This window comes from Protopterus annectens, chromosome 2.part1 (assembly GCF_019279795.1).
Source record: "Protopterus annectens isolate FY-2018-M chromosome 2.part1, PAN1.0, whole genome shotgun sequence".
NCBI lineage: Eukaryota > Metazoa > Chordata > Ceratodontiformes > Protopteridae > Protopterus > Protopterus annectens.
The window spans coordinates 914,715,502-914,732,367 of NC_056729.1; the positions used below are offsets into that span (position 1 = coordinate 914,715,502).

The 16,866-nt window shown below is 43.6% G+C and overlaps 1 protein-coding gene across 1 annotated transcript in view; it reads left to right on the plus strand.

The window, feature by feature from the left end:
- WWC2 (WW and C2 domain containing 2) overlaps positions 1 to 16,866 on the plus strand; it is a 1,656,421-nt gene that overhangs the window by 645,870 nt on the left and 993,685 nt on the right. Inside the window, exon 4 of the mRNA XM_044062544.1 lies at positions 16,378 to 16,454. Within this exon, the coding sequence (XP_043918479.1) occupies positions 16,378 to 16,454 (77 nt within the window). The remainder of the gene's footprint in view (positions 1 to 16,377; positions 16,455 to 16,866) is intronic.

Consider the following 16,866-nt stretch of genomic DNA (forward strand, 5'->3'; position numbering starts at 1 on the left):
TGCCAGGCAAGCTAAATTGACTGGCAGATGACCTAAGCAGAAATCTCATGGACCCACATGAATGGAAACTGGAACCAAAAATATTCAACCTCTTGAGGAACAAATGGAGGACTCCAGAGATAGACCTGTTTGCCTCCCCTCAGAACTACCAATTGGACAAATTCTGCACAAGGATTCATAGGTTCATAGGTAGGTACTAGGCTATTGGTCCTGGGGTCTATAAAAGCCCAGACAAAAAGGTACCCTGGCTTTTGCCACCCAAGAAAATTATTTTCCTGTGCCACTGTCGAGCAGAGCCACAGAGTTGATCCCTGGGGTGAATTTCCTATTTCCCATCTAATCATCAAGATTTTTCTTGGAGTGCTAATGAGGAGCTTTGTTTGATATAGGGAGATAGTTTATTCCAGAGTATGGGAAGTCTCTGGAACAGGAATCTATCCCTCCAGCATGTTCTGTTTATTGTGGTGACAAGGTTTAGGTCCCTAGAGCATGTAGCTCGGAAGGATTGGGATTTCTTTAAGTTGAGCATGTCCAACAGCTCTGGGTCTGACATAGCTTTGTATGTTAGGCAGAGATCACATCTGAGTAGGCGATTTGCGACTGTTTAAAGCTGTCCCCACAGTCAAGTTTGGAAGGTGGATGCATTGTCTTTTACCTGGGAAAGCCTCTCGGTTTATGCCTTTCCCCCTCTGCCTCTCCTCTTGAAGGTTCTGCTAAAGATCAAACAGGACAAACCAAGGACAATACTGATTGCACCAGACTGGCCTCCCCAGCACTGGTACCACCTCTTGCTCAGTATGATACTGCTGGATCCATGGCACCTAACTCAGACACATTCCTTGCTGTCCCAGCAGGCGGGTCAGATTCTGCACCCTCAGCTTCAAACCCTGAACCTTGCAGCCTGGCTAATTCCTTGAGCTCTCCAATAGCATCCCTCAGTAAGCAGGTGCTAGATGTCATTCTGGAAGCAAGGAGGCCTAGTACTAGAAAATCCTGCTGAAAACTGGAAAAGATACTGTTCCTGGAGCCAGACTCAGGGGATGGGCACAATGGTGCCCAGCTTACCTCATATTCTTCAGTACTTAACAGAAATGCTCCATAAGGGCCTATCCTTCTCATCAATTAAAATTCATGCCTCTGCCATTTCAGCATATTATAATACTGAACCACCCCTCTTCTCTCACCCTCTGTTAAAGCAGTTCCTCAGAGGGATAAAAATTTAAGACCCCCCCACAGGCGAGCCCCTACTCCAGCCTGGGACCTTAACTTTGTATTGGAAAAGCTCACTCTCCCTCCATTTGAGCCAGCTGCAGCTGCAGAGTTGAAATTCCTTTGTTGGAAAAAAAACGCCTTCCTTCTAGCCATCACTTCAAGAAGAGTGTCTGAATTACAGACCCTCATGGCAGTGGACCCCTTCATTATTTTCCATGCAGACAGGGTTTCCCTCAGGACCAGTCCTTCTTTATGCCCAAGGTGGTGTTTAGTGTGGCCCTGTATCAGTCCATTCATTTGCCTACCTTTTTTCCCCGAATCCACAAAACAAAGGAGAATGAATACTGCACTCTTTGGACATGCACAGACAACTTGGATTTTATTTGGACAGGGCTAATCCTCTCAGAAAATCTGAACAGCTGCTAGTTGGCTTTGCTGCAGGGGCAGAGGGGAAGGCCATTTCAAAGCAAACCATTTCTAAATGGATAGCCCATTGCATTCATTTCTGCTATAAGCACCATGGAAAACCTACCCCACAGGGGGATAAGATCACATTCCACCAGGGCTGCATCTACCTCTACAGCCTTTCTCAGAGGAGTCCCTACCAGGGACATCCTAGAAGCTGCTACCTGAAGCTCTGTACATACCTTCATCAGGCATTTACCACATGCCTATTTTTTTCTAAATCCAGAGCTGGTTTTGCCAATGCAGTCTTGTAGAGCTTAATAGCTGTCCTTAATGCTCTCTAATTTCCTCCACCCTTCCTTAGCTTTGGGAATCTACCCAAATGTAATGACTGCAACAGTGAAACATGAAGAACATAGTACAGTTGTGTACACTTACCATAAATGTAGATGTTCTAGTGTATTCACTGTTGCAGTCCTCGTTACCCTCCCTCCAGCACCCTGACTTCTCATGGCTCTATCTTTTCTTCTTTTAAGCTTTCTGGTATATTTGCTTTTTGATGGAGGTGTAACATAATATACAATTGGTTCCCATTGTGGGAGCACTTGACATCTGGGGCAAGAAACACTGATGTAATGGCGTCAGATGCATGTTTTATACCCCTGATGACCTGACATCATGGAAGAAGAGACAGCATCCGACACAGGAATCCAAGGCTCTGGTGTTCAGGCCGGCTGAGGACTTACCTGCAGGAAGATAACCCAAATGTAATGACTGCAACAGTGAATACACTCGAACATCTACATTTATGGTAAGTGTACACAGCTGTACTTTTCACTGCCTGTGATCATGCATGTGATGCTATTTGACATCAAGGACAGTGCCAACAATGCTGCTGTTGACACCCAAATTCATGAAAAAAGGATCACTGGTCATACACAACACCTACATTACCTCATCTCCAATACACCCTTCAAGCAAGAGTCTTACATCAATATCCTAGAGCTCAGACTGAGTTTTAGATTTGTAAGTCCTCCAAATGCTTTGATTATTAGAGGAAGACCCTTCTCAGGTCACTCTGTTGACTACCCCCAAAGTGTACTTAAGTCATTCCCTCCAGTACAGCTCTTTGAGTGTGTACCTTTAACTCCCAGTGGGTGTGGCTTGAGCCTTTAAAAATGAAGTTATCATCCTGCAGTTCTAACAAATACTCTTTGACAGAGGTCAAATATCAATACAGTTGTGTTTGCCATCATGTATGCTTCAAGATAAAATATTCTGATACCTTGTATGTAACATGGCTTTGGAATTATTAATGCAAATATGAACAGGCAATATTTGACCCGTAGAAGCACACTAAGAGGTAGCTGCAGAAATGCCTGGAAGTGCACTCAGCTGTAATGAGTTAAGAAGAATTCATAGGTGTTTCTAGAAGTCATAGGTGACTCTATAGTCAGGCACACTGAGTTCCACTCACCAGGCTAAACAAGGAAAAAGTTACTGTCAGCTGTCTGTCAGGTGCCAGGATCCGCAACATAACGCAAGCTCTCAGGTCACTCCACAACAAGTACAAATATGACTCTGTCATTGTCCATGTTGGTGTGAATGACCTGAGATGTACCTCCCTGGACTATATGAAAAGAGATATGGAGGAGCTCTCCGATCTTGTAGCCCAGGCCGGTATGACCCTAGCCCTGGGTAGCATCTTGCCATCACCCAGAATGACACCACAGTACAAGGACAAAATGATTGACTTTAACAATTAGCTAAGCTTCTGGTGTCATTCTAAGGGAATCCAGTATCTGTCTGCCTGGGATGACATGATCGACAGACCACGCTGCTTTGCCAGAGATGACCTGCACCTGCCGTCCTTGGGATTCCGGATACTGGCAAAGGCTCTTGCCATCCCTATAGTGTCATTTTTACGCAAGGTTCAAATGACAAATTCACCACCGTAACAGGTAAAAGCAAGCAAAATCTGAGGGTAATGCTACTCAATGCTAGAAGTCTAAACCTCAAAATGCACTCCCTCGAGGCACTCCTTAAAATGGAGAAATTGACATCTGTGCAATGACAGAGACCTGGTTCAAAGCTCTAGAGAGCACCACTGCATTACCATGCTATAATTCATACCACACCTTTCGGCCACCAAACCCGGACCGAAACACTAAAGGTAGAGGCGTGTCCATATTCATTAAGGATATCCACACCTCCAAGCTAGTTGGTCAGCATAATGCATGCGAGATTGTAAAAGTTCAACTAGCTCTGAGCAAAACAACAATCCAGATTGTAGCTTGCTACAGACCCCCCCACCATGCCCCAGGATTCCCACTCCTCTTTTCTTGATACACTGGAAAATATTAAGGTACAATCCAATACTCTAATAATGGGTGATTTCAACTACCCTACAATTAACTGGGAAAACTACTCATGTACCAACTCTTTTGCTCAATGTTTTCTGGAAATCATCAGTTCCAACACTTTGGATCTACTTATCCGCACCCCCACCAGGGCAGCAGTATCCTAGACCTGGTCATCACCAACATGGGTGACCGGTGTTCCACACCAGAGGTCAGTTCCTCGTTGGTCAGATCCGACCACAAGCTAATCATCCTGGACATCCACATCCCGCTCCCACCCCCATTAGGAATACAACTGTAAAAAATTTCTCCAAAGCCAACTTCGCGCTTCTTAAGACAGAAGTGGCAAACTTCATGACACCCATGCAGATGGACAGTAGAAGTACGACTGCTGAATCCTACACAAATGCACTTTATAAGCACTTACACGAGTGCATGGATAGTGCTATCCCTAACAGAACCAAGATGCTATCCTCCAAAAAAAGGAAGCCAATCTGGTGGTCTTCTGCCATAAACAAACTCTACAACAGAAGAAAGAAACTGTTGCAAAAAAGAGTAAAATCCCACGATTGGAGGAACTCCCTGGTCAGCCTCAGTAAGAAGCTGAGATCCCTCATAAAATCCTCCAAAGCTAGTTATGAAAACAAAATTGCCACTGATTCTAGAGACAACCACAAAGCATTCTATAGCTATGTCAAAAACCTCAATGGCAACACTCAGATCTGCTCTGAGTTACAGCATAATGACACTAAATATACAGAACCAACTGATATTGCCAACATCCTGGCAGATAAGTTCAGTGCTAACTTTACCCTCTCTCACCCCCTAAAGGGCCCATCTTTATACTGGAAGAATGCAAAGTTCCTGTAATCACGGCTGCACAGGTACAAAACTTCACTCTCCAAAGCCAAGAACACAGCATCCATGGGACCTGACAACATCCCAGGCTGCCTTCTACATGAACTACAGAATGAACTGGCACCCCACCGAAGTACCATGTTCATTCATAGCCTCACCTCAGGCTTTGTGCCCATTGAATGGCGCACAGCGACAGTTATCCCACTCCACAAAGGGGGGGGCCACAACAGACCCCGGGAAATACCGCCCCATTAGCCTGACGAGCCTCGTCTGCAAGGCCATGGAACGTATCATCATGGAACTCATAAACAAAGACATTGGAGATCTCCAAACTCTGGACCCCACATAGTTTGGGTTTGTAAAAGGCAGATCATGTCTCCTAAACCTGATAGACTTCTTTGAAGTAGTCACCAAAGTCATAGATGAGGGTAAGGTGGTTCACGCAGCCTATCTAGATCTCGCCAAGGCGTTTGACACCATCCCCCTCTCTGGAATTATAGATAAAGTCATTAAATTAGGTATAAATCCCTATGTCACAAAATGGGTTGCCAACTGGCTTACTGACAGAACCCACACCATGAAAGTAGCAGACTTCAGACCAGTGACAAGTGGAGTACCACAGGGTTCAGTCCTGGGTCCTCTCCTGTTTGGTATCTACTTCTCTGAAGTATAGGCTAACACAGTAGGTCTTTGGCTAACTAAATTTGCAGATGACTGCAAACTAGGAGCCATCGTTAAAACTCCTAACGATGTGGACATCGTACAAAAGGGCCTCACTGAGACAGATGCCTGGTGTCAAAGACATGGTCTCAAGCTCAGTTCCAAAAAGTGCATTGTCATTCCCTTTGGTAAAAACTCCACCCATGAACTACCACATAGGCGGAAGTCTACTTAACACCAAAAGTGTGATGAGACCTTCGGACACAGGTGGACATTAGTCTCTCCTTTGATAAACACATCGCCACAGTGGTCAGGAAATCCTACATGGCACACATCATCACAAAAGGTTTCTCATCCAGAAAAAGAGGTCATTGTTCCCCTCCACTCATCACTCATTGTACCCATTATAGAGTACAAGGCCCCTTTTGGTACATAACTCACAAGACATGTACAACAATTGGAAAGGCCGCAAAAATAACTCACAAAGAGGATTACTGGCCTCAAACAGATGTCTTACGCAGACCGTCTCAAAAAACTCCAGCTTTACTCCGTCGCATATCGCCTACTCAGAGGCGATCTCTGCCTAATATACAAAGCTATGTCAAACCCAGCGCTGTTGGACATTCTCCACTTAAAGAAATCTCAGTCCCTCTGAGCTACGCACTCTAGGGACCTAAACCTTGTCACCACAATAAACAGAACATGCTGGAGGGATAGATTCCTGTCCCAGAGACTTCCCATACTCTTTAACAGACTACCTATCTATGTCAAACAGAGCTCCTCATTATCACTCTTCAAGAAAAATCTTGATGATTGGATGGGTAATAGGAAATTCACCCTGGGGATCTCTTCTGTGGTTCGGCTTGACAGGGGTACAGGAAAATAATTTTCTTGGGTGGCGAAAGCCAGGGTACCTTTTTGGCTAGGCTTGTATAGGCCCTAGGGCCAATAGCCTAGTACCTACCTATGAAACATGTAAAATGAAGCACATTAACTTCCCTTCAGAGTCCCTTACACCTGACTTGAGTATAGACAAAGGGAAGGCACCTCACAATCCACTCTGAAAGACCCCTAATTTTGGGAAATACTGGAATTTGAGGAAGAGGGGATGATTAGCTTCTGCAGGAGGCATTTTGGACAGTCTCCTCTACCATTGTGGGTGGTTCCTCCCATGGACTGTGTAGTAAACTTAATAGTAGAACAGGTGTGACAGGAGCCCAGAGTAGCATAACCCATTCCTAGTAAGTATAGACTGTATCCTCGCCTTCCAAAGATAGACCTCATTGGAGCAAGGAACCCATTGTAGACTTGGTCATGGTAGCAGCAGCTACTTAAAGGGAGCCCTCAGGTGACGGCCCTGCAGCCCATCCCCTAGAGACAAGGTCAAGTGTGATGAACCATGCAAAGAAGCGTACTTTTGTTTCAGGCACCTTTGTTGTCAGAGCTCTGTTCCTTGATGCATATGACCTACTTCCAGTGAGAGCTCACTGAGAAGGTTGCCTTCCTAAGAAATTGCCAACAGACCGAATCACAAGTGAAAGTGATGCAGAACATTACCTTGCTATCCATGAGACTTGTACACAATGTAGCCAGTGTGGCAATTAAGACAGCTGGGACAGGCATAAGTGAAACACTGTACTTGATTCACATTGCGCAAATTGTGAAGAGCCCACTTTCAACTTTGGTCCAGAGAGAGTGGGCCTGTCAAAGAGAAGCTGCTTAAAAGTGAACCGGAAGTTAAAACTCTTTGCTGTTGGCACAAAGTTCTTTGACCAAAGATATCCTTTTCTAGGAACCAGAAGGGCCCAAAGAATGTCTGGTTCTGAATGTCCCAGTGACAGAAATTTTAGAGGTTTTTAGACTGGGTCTTCTGCTGCCTGAGGGTGTGTGCTTCTGTAGTGAATTTCATCATAGAGATAGAGGTGGTCTGTAAAAACAGGATTACACAGTTATTTTCCTGGGAAGCAACAGGTGCACCCCTGAGAATCTGGCAAGCTGTTGCATACTGGAGGCTGTCAGGGTTTGCTTATTCCTGCACAAGTAAGTGTGGTTGGCTATCACAGAAGGCAAATGGGTAAAGGGTGTACTATTCACAGACTGTACAATTCCATTTTTGGAAATGCCCAAATCTCACCTTCCTTCTAGTGCCAAACATCCCACCTCATCAAAGGGACGCAGCAGCAGAAATCATTAGCCTTTAGAAGATAGGCATTGAAGATGTCCATCTAGACCAGAGAAGGGCCCAGGGTTTATTCAAGATTCTTTCAGGTTCCCAAGAAAACCAAAGGCCTTAGGCCAATTTTGGATATCAAACACCTAACCCTTTATGTAAAGAAAACCAACTTATGGATGGTCACAGTGCAGGCCTACAGGAATGAGATTGGATGTGCTCAGTAGACCTCCAGGATGCCTATCTGCACATCAAAATAGCGAAGACTGCTGGAAGGTTCCTGCAGTTCTGACTATTGTCTAGCCCTCACCATTTTACACATCTGTCATTTGGTCTCATCACCACCCCAAGTTTTCACAAAGTTTATGGCAGTGGTTGCAGTTCATATGAGAACTGGGAGAATCAAGCATTTCCCTTACATAGACAGCTAGCTTCTTGTCTCTGCCATGAGAAAGATCTTAGTATAGACAAAGGATTGCTTGTTCCAGCTTTGTCTATTCCTGGGAATACTAGTGGACATTGAAGAGTTCAAGTTGGAGCTGTTGCATGCACGAGTCTTCATATGCTGCCATCTGGACACTGTACAAAAGATTGTGAAGTGAGGTTAGGATGTATACAAACCAAAGAAAAAATACAACACCTGCAGCATAGAAGGTGAAACATTACTACCAGTAACACCGATAACACCTCCAAAAATGCCCCATCAAGCCAGGGCTTTTGAAACTATCAATCCAGCATCAAAAATGGACTTCTCAGTTCAGAGTTGATCCAGAAAACCTGTTTATTAACGAGCCATACACCATAAAATTTCAACGAAAAACTGTCAAGCACTTGTGCCAGAGAAAATTTGCAAAGCATTCCTAAGGGGAACCTTTCACCTTTGTCCTTCTATTAAAGAACCTGCCCCATTGTGAGGTTTTCATCCTGGAACCTCATTCTCCAGGGAACTCAGAACACCTTAAGTATTTTTCATGGAAAACATTTTTCTAGTAGCTATTATAGCAGCTAAAAGAGTCTCTGAACTGCAGGCTGTATTATATTGTCTCTCATACTTCATGTTCCACAAAAATAGAGCCTTCCTGTGAACCAACTCTTCCTTCTTACCAGAAGTGGCATCTGAAATTAACATTAACTTATCTATTAGTCTGCCAGTATCTCTCCCCCCATATTCGGTCATAGGAGAGTATACACTGTGCTGTGTAGATGTCCCCAGGGAACTCTGGTTTGATCTTTGAAGAACTAGTCACCAGAAAGTGCAATCTGTTTGTTTCATTTGCATCTCACAAGTTGGGTCAAAATATCCAAAGTGACACATTGTAGTTGGCTGGTGGACTACATCACCTTTTCATATGCCTGTAGTAATAAAGCTTTACCCAACAAACCAAATTCATGTGCTACTGCCACTTCATCAGCTGTCAACAAGAATTCTTCAGTTGGCAATATCAGTAGTACAACGATGTGTGCTTCACTGCATGTTTGTGCATGACACTAAAATGGGTATGATCTCTATGTCCTCACCCTGCTCGGTAGTATTCTGTCTTGATGCCAGCCAAGATGAATGTCTGGAGACTTTCATTCAGTACTGAAGTGGGAAGGACTGGATAATTTATGATACTGTACTTATAATGTTGGATCTTCATTATCAGTGTTCATCCACTTCATTAAGTCCTCCCTCCCTCCTTCCAAATGATATCTTTCTTATTATCCTAACAGATCTTGTAGACAGTCCTGAGGCCTGTCTTAGATGGCCTGAAGCAGACTCACTATGGTGTATCAGCGGAGGCTAGGTGCACTGTGGAAACTGAGGGAGGAGCTTGAGCTTTGGAGAGAAACATGGATGCCGGTTTGATTTGCCTGCAGCAGCCAGCCCTTTGGGTATTGAAGTGGGTGAGCATGGATAATGAAGCTCTAGCTTTATGGTAAGTACATTTTGTGTACATTGTAAGAGGTTTAACAAACAAAATTAAGAAGGGGAAGCAGTTTGGGGCTATTTTTATTGTAGATAAATGTTCACAGCTATGAAAATAAAATAAGCCAGCTCTGAGTGAATAAAATAAAAAAGGCAAGATTAAGGAAGTCATAGACATGAGTGGGAGGGGAGTTGAAACAGAGATTCTGAAAGTTACCACTTCACAAGTTTTTCATGTTTAGAAAGATGAGAAACAAACAGATGTTCTTTGTGTTTCACTGTTGCAGTCAACACACTTGGGTTATCCTGCCAGGGGTAGCCCTCAGTCGGCCCAAATACCAGAGGCTTAGTATTTCTGCATCGGTTGCTGTCACTCCAGGACTGATGTTGGATAGTCAGTGGTAAAAAAATAAGACAGCCGATACCATTACATGAGTCTTTCTTACCGAGGAGCCCAAAACAGAAGCAGTTTGCACGAGTGCTGATCAGCAGCTACCTGAGTTTCGTTTACGAATTGAAGTTGAAGTCTTCTAAAGCTAAGTACCCTGTTGGGGATCCTATTTTCTTGCGCTAACCTATGTCAGAAAAAGTTAACAATTGTCTCACCTGTGGAAAGCAAAAGCACCGTGACTTCCATTTTTACTGTGTCACCTGTTTAGGCCCAGACCACGACGTACCTCGCTGTTGCTTTTGTGCTTTGTTCAATGCCAGAACTATACGTAGTCGGGTCCTTATTGTAGCTGCTCTTAGTCCCTGTATTCCGATATGGCTTCGGTAAGCCACCCGACTACTGATCTTCCGAAAAAATGTAAGGATAAAGACAGAGACAGACCGCACAGGTCTAAAACTGACGGCGACGCTTCTGTTAAGCTAGTCATCAGTTCTCGGGTCCTTATTGAGGTGCTTTCACAACCCCTGATGCCTGCTTCTCTGGATTCGCAGGCCGCTACTGAGACCAGTTCGGAGTCCAGTATGCTGCAAGACTCTTTGGTCACTAAGGATCCTGTGGATGTCTCTACCTTGGATGGCTCTGGAGCCGCTGAGCAGGCAAAGGCTTCTTAAGAAGTTCTGATACACTACACAAATCAATTACTTCTTTTGCGTCTTCGGTTCTTTCTAAAACTACTGAGTTTTCAAGGCCCAGGGTACGAACTATGCCTAAAAAAACTGACAACCCAAGCGCATGCACCTGCTTCCATGCCTCAATCTCAAATGCTTAAAATGGTGGAAGACCTTATCATGCTTATTAGGGAAGACAGCCTACTCCTTCCAAAAGAAAAAGAGACTTGTCCCCAGCAGTTTTGTCTGACCAGGAGTCCAGTGACTCGGAGGTTTCTGAATATGAAGACATGCAACCCCTATCTGCTTATGATGATTCAGATGCAAAGGAATACATTCCTTCTGCCTCTCCTCCAGAGGATTTTTCATTTGGTGAAACCCTACATACTTTATGGGAGCATTTCCAATGGGAATATCAGGGCTATCCTCAGTCCAAAAAGAGACTCGGGGAATTCATAGATTTACCACAGCACAGATCTTTAGCCATTCCTCCTGTCTTGGATGTTGTGGATGATGTCTTTATGGAATCCAGTTTGACTCCTGGCACCCTTCCTCCTGCTCCCAGGAAACCTGACCAGTATTACAGAGTCCCTGACTTTCTCAAATTCCTTTTCAAAAATCCTACTGCTGACCCAGAGGTCATCTCCCAAGGACCTAAAGGAATAAAAGCAACCACAGCTAAGAATCCCACCCCCTCGGACAGGGATTCCCGAGCTTTAGACAGATGGGGTAAAAAAAGTATACACCTCTGCAACTCTTGCCATTAGAGCACTAAATTGTCACTTCCACATGCTGAAATACCAACAACATACCATGGAACCCTTCAAACAAAAAAATATCTACCTTTCCTGCTTTTGCAGAAAATAAAAAATTACAAGAGCTTATGCATTCTGCAAGCCAAGTTACTAAACACACCTTTCAATGTGGCTTTGACACCCTAGAAGCATCTTGCAGGGCAGCAGTCACTGGTTCTGTACTTAAAAGGCATACTTGGCTTAAGGAACAGACCTTGCCAGACCGTGTCACATCAAAACTATTGGACGCACCATTGAACAAAGACAATTTGGCACCAAGGCAGAAGAGGTCTTAAAAAAGATTTAAGATAAAGCTAAATCTGTGCAGACAGTTAAAGACTTCTTACAGGTCCAGCCTCCGAGGTTCAGTAGGCATTGCCCCTCCAAGCACTGGTCCTTTCCAGCCCCCTCCAGGCCAGCTTAGCCAAGGACTAGGGGCAAGCAGATCCCCCCGGCAGCAGTCCCAGGGAAAGCAGAGATCCAAGCAATGGAGTTCCTCCACTTCAAAGACAGGGAGTGTTAAGCCACCCCCTTATGGAAAGAACTCACAATGACTTTACACTTCCACCCCTTACCTTTGCCCACCTACTTGTGCCCCCTAGGAGGAAAATTCTCATCCCATGCAAACAACTGGGCCTCTATTATCAATGACCGATGGGTTCTAAACATAGTGTCCCAGGGATACAAATTTTATTTCCACACACTGCCCACCCCAAAAGTTTTCCCAGATCTTCCTCCAAACCAGTGGGCAGAGGCCAAAAAACAAGTCCATTCCCTGCTCTCCATAAGGGCAACACAGCCTGTTCCTGCAAGTCAGATAGGCCAAGGTTTCTACTCCAGGCTTTTCCTGGTACCCAGAAAAGAGTGCACCTGGTGCCCAATCCGCGATCTTTCAATTCTAAACACCTTCCTGGTGATACCAAAATTCAAAATGCTTACCCTCCAGCAGATTTTTCTTATGCTTTCCAAGGATGCTTGGTTATCCACCCTAGACCTAAAAGAGGCCTACCTACACATCCCAGTCAGGGAACCTTGCAGGAAATGTCTACGTTTCAGGGCAGGATCTATGCACTTTCAATTCTCTGTGCTTCCCTTTGGCTTATCCACTGCTCCCAGAGTTTTCACAAAATGCCTGGCTCCAGTCATTGCTTTTTGCAGACAAAGAAAAATTAAAATTTACCCCTGCTTAGACTGCCTGATTCGGGCAGACAGGGAAAGCTGTTACAGCACCTGACCTTTGTAAAGGACCTTCTGACCTCCCTGGGGTATACTATAAACAAAAATAAATCAAAACTAGTCCCCACTCAAAAACATTTATTCCTGGGAGCAAGCCTGGACACAGCATCCCAGATGGCATTCCTTACTCCAGAAAAACAAGCCTACCTGACAGGCTACTTCTCACAACTAGCCACCAGAACCCATTTATCCGCAAGGAAAATCCTGCAGGCTGTAGTGTTCATGGCCTCCTGCATTCTACTCATTCCATATGCCAGACTGCATATGAAGAAACTACAATGGTACCTAAAAAGCCTTTGGTGTCAACACTCTCAGGACCTGGAAACTAGGATACCCTGTCTAAGGAAAGATTTTCTTTGGTGGGCAGCAGCATGCAACCACAACAAGGATCTTCCCTTCTCACAACCCCATGCCGCCCAGACCCTTACCACAGATGCATCAGATTATGCATGGGGTGCACACCTGGACAGCAGGTGCATTCAGGGCCATGGAGTCCAAATCAAATACATGTGCACATCAACCAAAAAGAGATGCTAGTTGTTTAGCATGCTCTGACAGCTTTCAGACCCCCTACTCTCCCCGGGGCCTCTACTGATCAAAACAGACAACACTACAGTGATGTGGTATATCAACAAGCAGGGAGGGACTCACTCTTATCCCCTCTGCAGGCTCCCCATGACCCTTTGGCACACAGCTTCAGCCATGCAAATTCACCTGCTAGCACAATTCCTGCCAGGTTCCCTAAACTCTCTTACAGACAACTTAAGCAGAAACCTGCTAGACCCACACAAGTAGCAGCTAGACCACAGAATCTTCAACCTTGTAACCCAGAAATGGGGCACCCCAAAGGTAGACATTCTTGCCTCCCACAACAATCACCAGCTCAGCAAATTCTGCACCAGGGGAACCTCACAGCAAGACCTGGAAAGTGGATGCTGTATCCTTCCAATGGGTAAACCTTTCAATCTTTGCATTTCCCCCTCTACCACTAATTTCGGGTATACTTTATTAACTCGAATGTTCAAAAGTTCGAATGCATAAAGATCGACACATATGCATCAAACTCTTAAATGTTCGAATGTTAATAAAGAAAAAAATACACAGGAAAAAACAAAAGATGTAGGCGGGAGGCAAGCCCCCCTGCACCCCCCACACCCTCCTTTCCAGCCAGCTGCTACTGCAGACTTAAAATTCCTTTCTTGAAAAACAGCTTTCCTTTTAGCAATCACTTCAGCAAGAAGGATATCTGAATTACAGGCCCTTACGGCAGTGGAGCCTTTCATCATCTTTCATGCGGACAGGGTGTCTCTCGGGACCAATCCCTCCTTCTTAATTTGCCAAACTTCTTTCCTAATCCACAGAACAAAGGGGAACAGATTCTGCACTCTTTAGATGTGCACAGATAACTTGGATTCTACTTGGACAGGACTAAACCTCAAAGGAAATCTGAACAACTGCTGGTGGCATTTGCTGCAGGGGCAGAGGGGAAGGCTATTTCAAAGCAAACCATTTCCAAATGGATAGGCCATTGCATTCATTTCTGCTACAAGCACCATGAAAAACCTGTCCCACAGGGGATCAGACACCACTCAACCAGGGCTGCATCTATCTCTACAGTCTTTCTCAGAGGCGTCCCTACCAGGGACATCCTAGAAGCTGCTAGCTGGAGTTCTGTACATGCTTTCACCAAGCATTATCATCTGCCAATTGTCTCTAAATCCAGAGCTGGCTTTGCCACTGCAGTCTTTCAGGGCCTTATAGCTGGTCTTAATGCTATCTAAATTCCTCCTCCCATCCTTAGCTTTGGGAATCTACCCAAATGTGATGACTGCAACAGTGAAACATGAAGAACATAGTACAGTTGTGTACACTTACCATAAATGTAGATGTTAGAGTGTATTCACTGTTGCAGTCTTTGTCCCCTCCCCCCACTCCTTACAGGGAATTTTTGGTATTTACTTTCTACTGCTGGGTGTTATTCTACCATAACCTAGCTCCCTATTTGGGGTCTCCTGACAGTTGGGGCAAGAAAAACTGATGTAATGGTGTAGGCTGCCTGATTTTATACCACTGACAATCTGTTGTCAGTCCTGGAACTACAGCAGCCGACGCAGAAATACTAAGCCTCTTGTATTCAGGTCGACTGAGGGCTACCCCTGGCAGGATAACCCAAGTGTGATGACTGTAACAGTGAATACAATCTAACATCTACATTTATGGTAAGTATACACAACTGTACTTTACCTGTATAGATGGAGACAAGAACATTCCCTCATATAATCTGATTAACCTAAAAAAAAATTTTTTTTCAGGAGGTAGCTCACAGGTTTGGCACATGCAGTTGAAAACAGGTTTCCTGAGTGGAGAAGGTATAACACCTGACCAAATGTCTCCTTATTTTCCCACATGGGGTCTGTACCCCATGTACTACTTAGAATCTGCTCCAGAGTCATTATAGTCTTTTGTAGGGAGGGGGGAAAACTTCCTAGTGATTCCCATCCTCTGACTTATTTTTTCCCCAGGTAACCATTTTTGTAATTTGGCTGAATTGTTTTTGATTGTACAGCCTTCTCCCCTCAGATACAGATGTATACTCCATGAATATTTGCCCAGCTTACTGAAGACCAGACCGTCTACGGAAGGTATTTTGTATTTTCTTTGTAGGGTTGCTGTGCTACCTTGCATCATCTTATTTATTTATTTTTTTTATATTTAAATATATTATACTTATGATATGATCTTAAGTTGATGATGTAGATTTCATGGTAGTTGAAACTTGAATTTGACCACTGATGAATGATGAAATGTTTGTATGTTTTTTTTTTTTTTTAGTTAGTTTCTGTTTAATTTTGGTGATATTTTGCCTTTTTTGATGTCCTTTAACACTTACTTCACTATCACCTTTGCAATGTCAATATACTTAAATTATTTCTTTGGAAATCTTGTGCTTCTGGACACCCACATTGTTGTTTACAAGTTGTTTGTGCAGCTTATTTTTAAAAATATTTTACTGAAATCCTAACTAACTTCATTTAAGTTATTCATTGCTTGGCTAGATGAATTTGTTTGCAAAATATTAGCCTTTTTAATGATTTTCTATTTTAATCATATCAAAAATATGTACAAAATAAACTCTGCACTTTGAAAGAGGCAAGTAACTACCTTACTTGTATAGCCCAGTAGAAACGTTTCATTCATGACTCGCATGCAAAATGCACTGCTCTCCTTGTCTGATTAAAAAATATAAGGGGTTTATGTCACTTAGTGAACAGCAGTGTGAGAGGTGCTGGTTTTGGAAGGTTGATAGTTTGTTGTAAAATCTGACTTCCTCACAACTGATGCGAATAGATGCTTAGAGGTAAGGATGTTGTTGCAGGAGTATTTCCTTCCGAATTTCTGTGACAGTGAGTACATCACACAGCTGTACTTTAGTATGACTTTTCAGGGAGTCTAAAAATGTACTTCTGAGAGAGATTGCAAGATATTGTAATATATTTATCATTGTTTTGTTTTGCTGTATTACCTTGTAATTCACTACTTTATAATGCTTTTCTTCATTCCTTGCATTAATAAATTTTGCTACTAAATATTTTATCGTTCACTCTGTATGTTAACACATTTTGCCACTTATTTTATAAAGCTATGAAGATTTACTTGCTTGTGTACACTGAAGCCTTATTACACCATTAAAAGAAATGTATTTTCACTTTGCAGTGTTCTCAGGATCTTCATCAAGTACAAAATATGACCCTGACATTCTTAAGGCAGACATTTCAACTACACGAGTAAGGGTAAGGTTTTCTAATGCCTTGACTTTTTATTTTTAAATGCATGTAACTTTGATACTAAATATCAGTGTCATGCTTGTTAGAAACATGTAAAATGACTGTTAGTATTGTACAGGTTTTTTCCAGATTTACCTAGACAACTGCCTCATTCCAGCAGAATCCTTGGAAGGAATAGACAAGGCTTTGGAATTCACCCTGAATTGCTTCAGGGACTTGGGTCTTACTGTCATCAAGAACAAATTCAATCTGGCCCCTTCAAGAAATCAGTTATGCCTGGGGCACACTTCAGCACCAGTCATCTCAGAGCCTTCCTCCCAGAGGATGAGGCCTCTTACTTAAAACTATACTTCTAGAAGATTTTGCAGTAGTTGTCAATGACAGTTTGATAGTTCCTTAGTTTACTAGGTGACGTGGC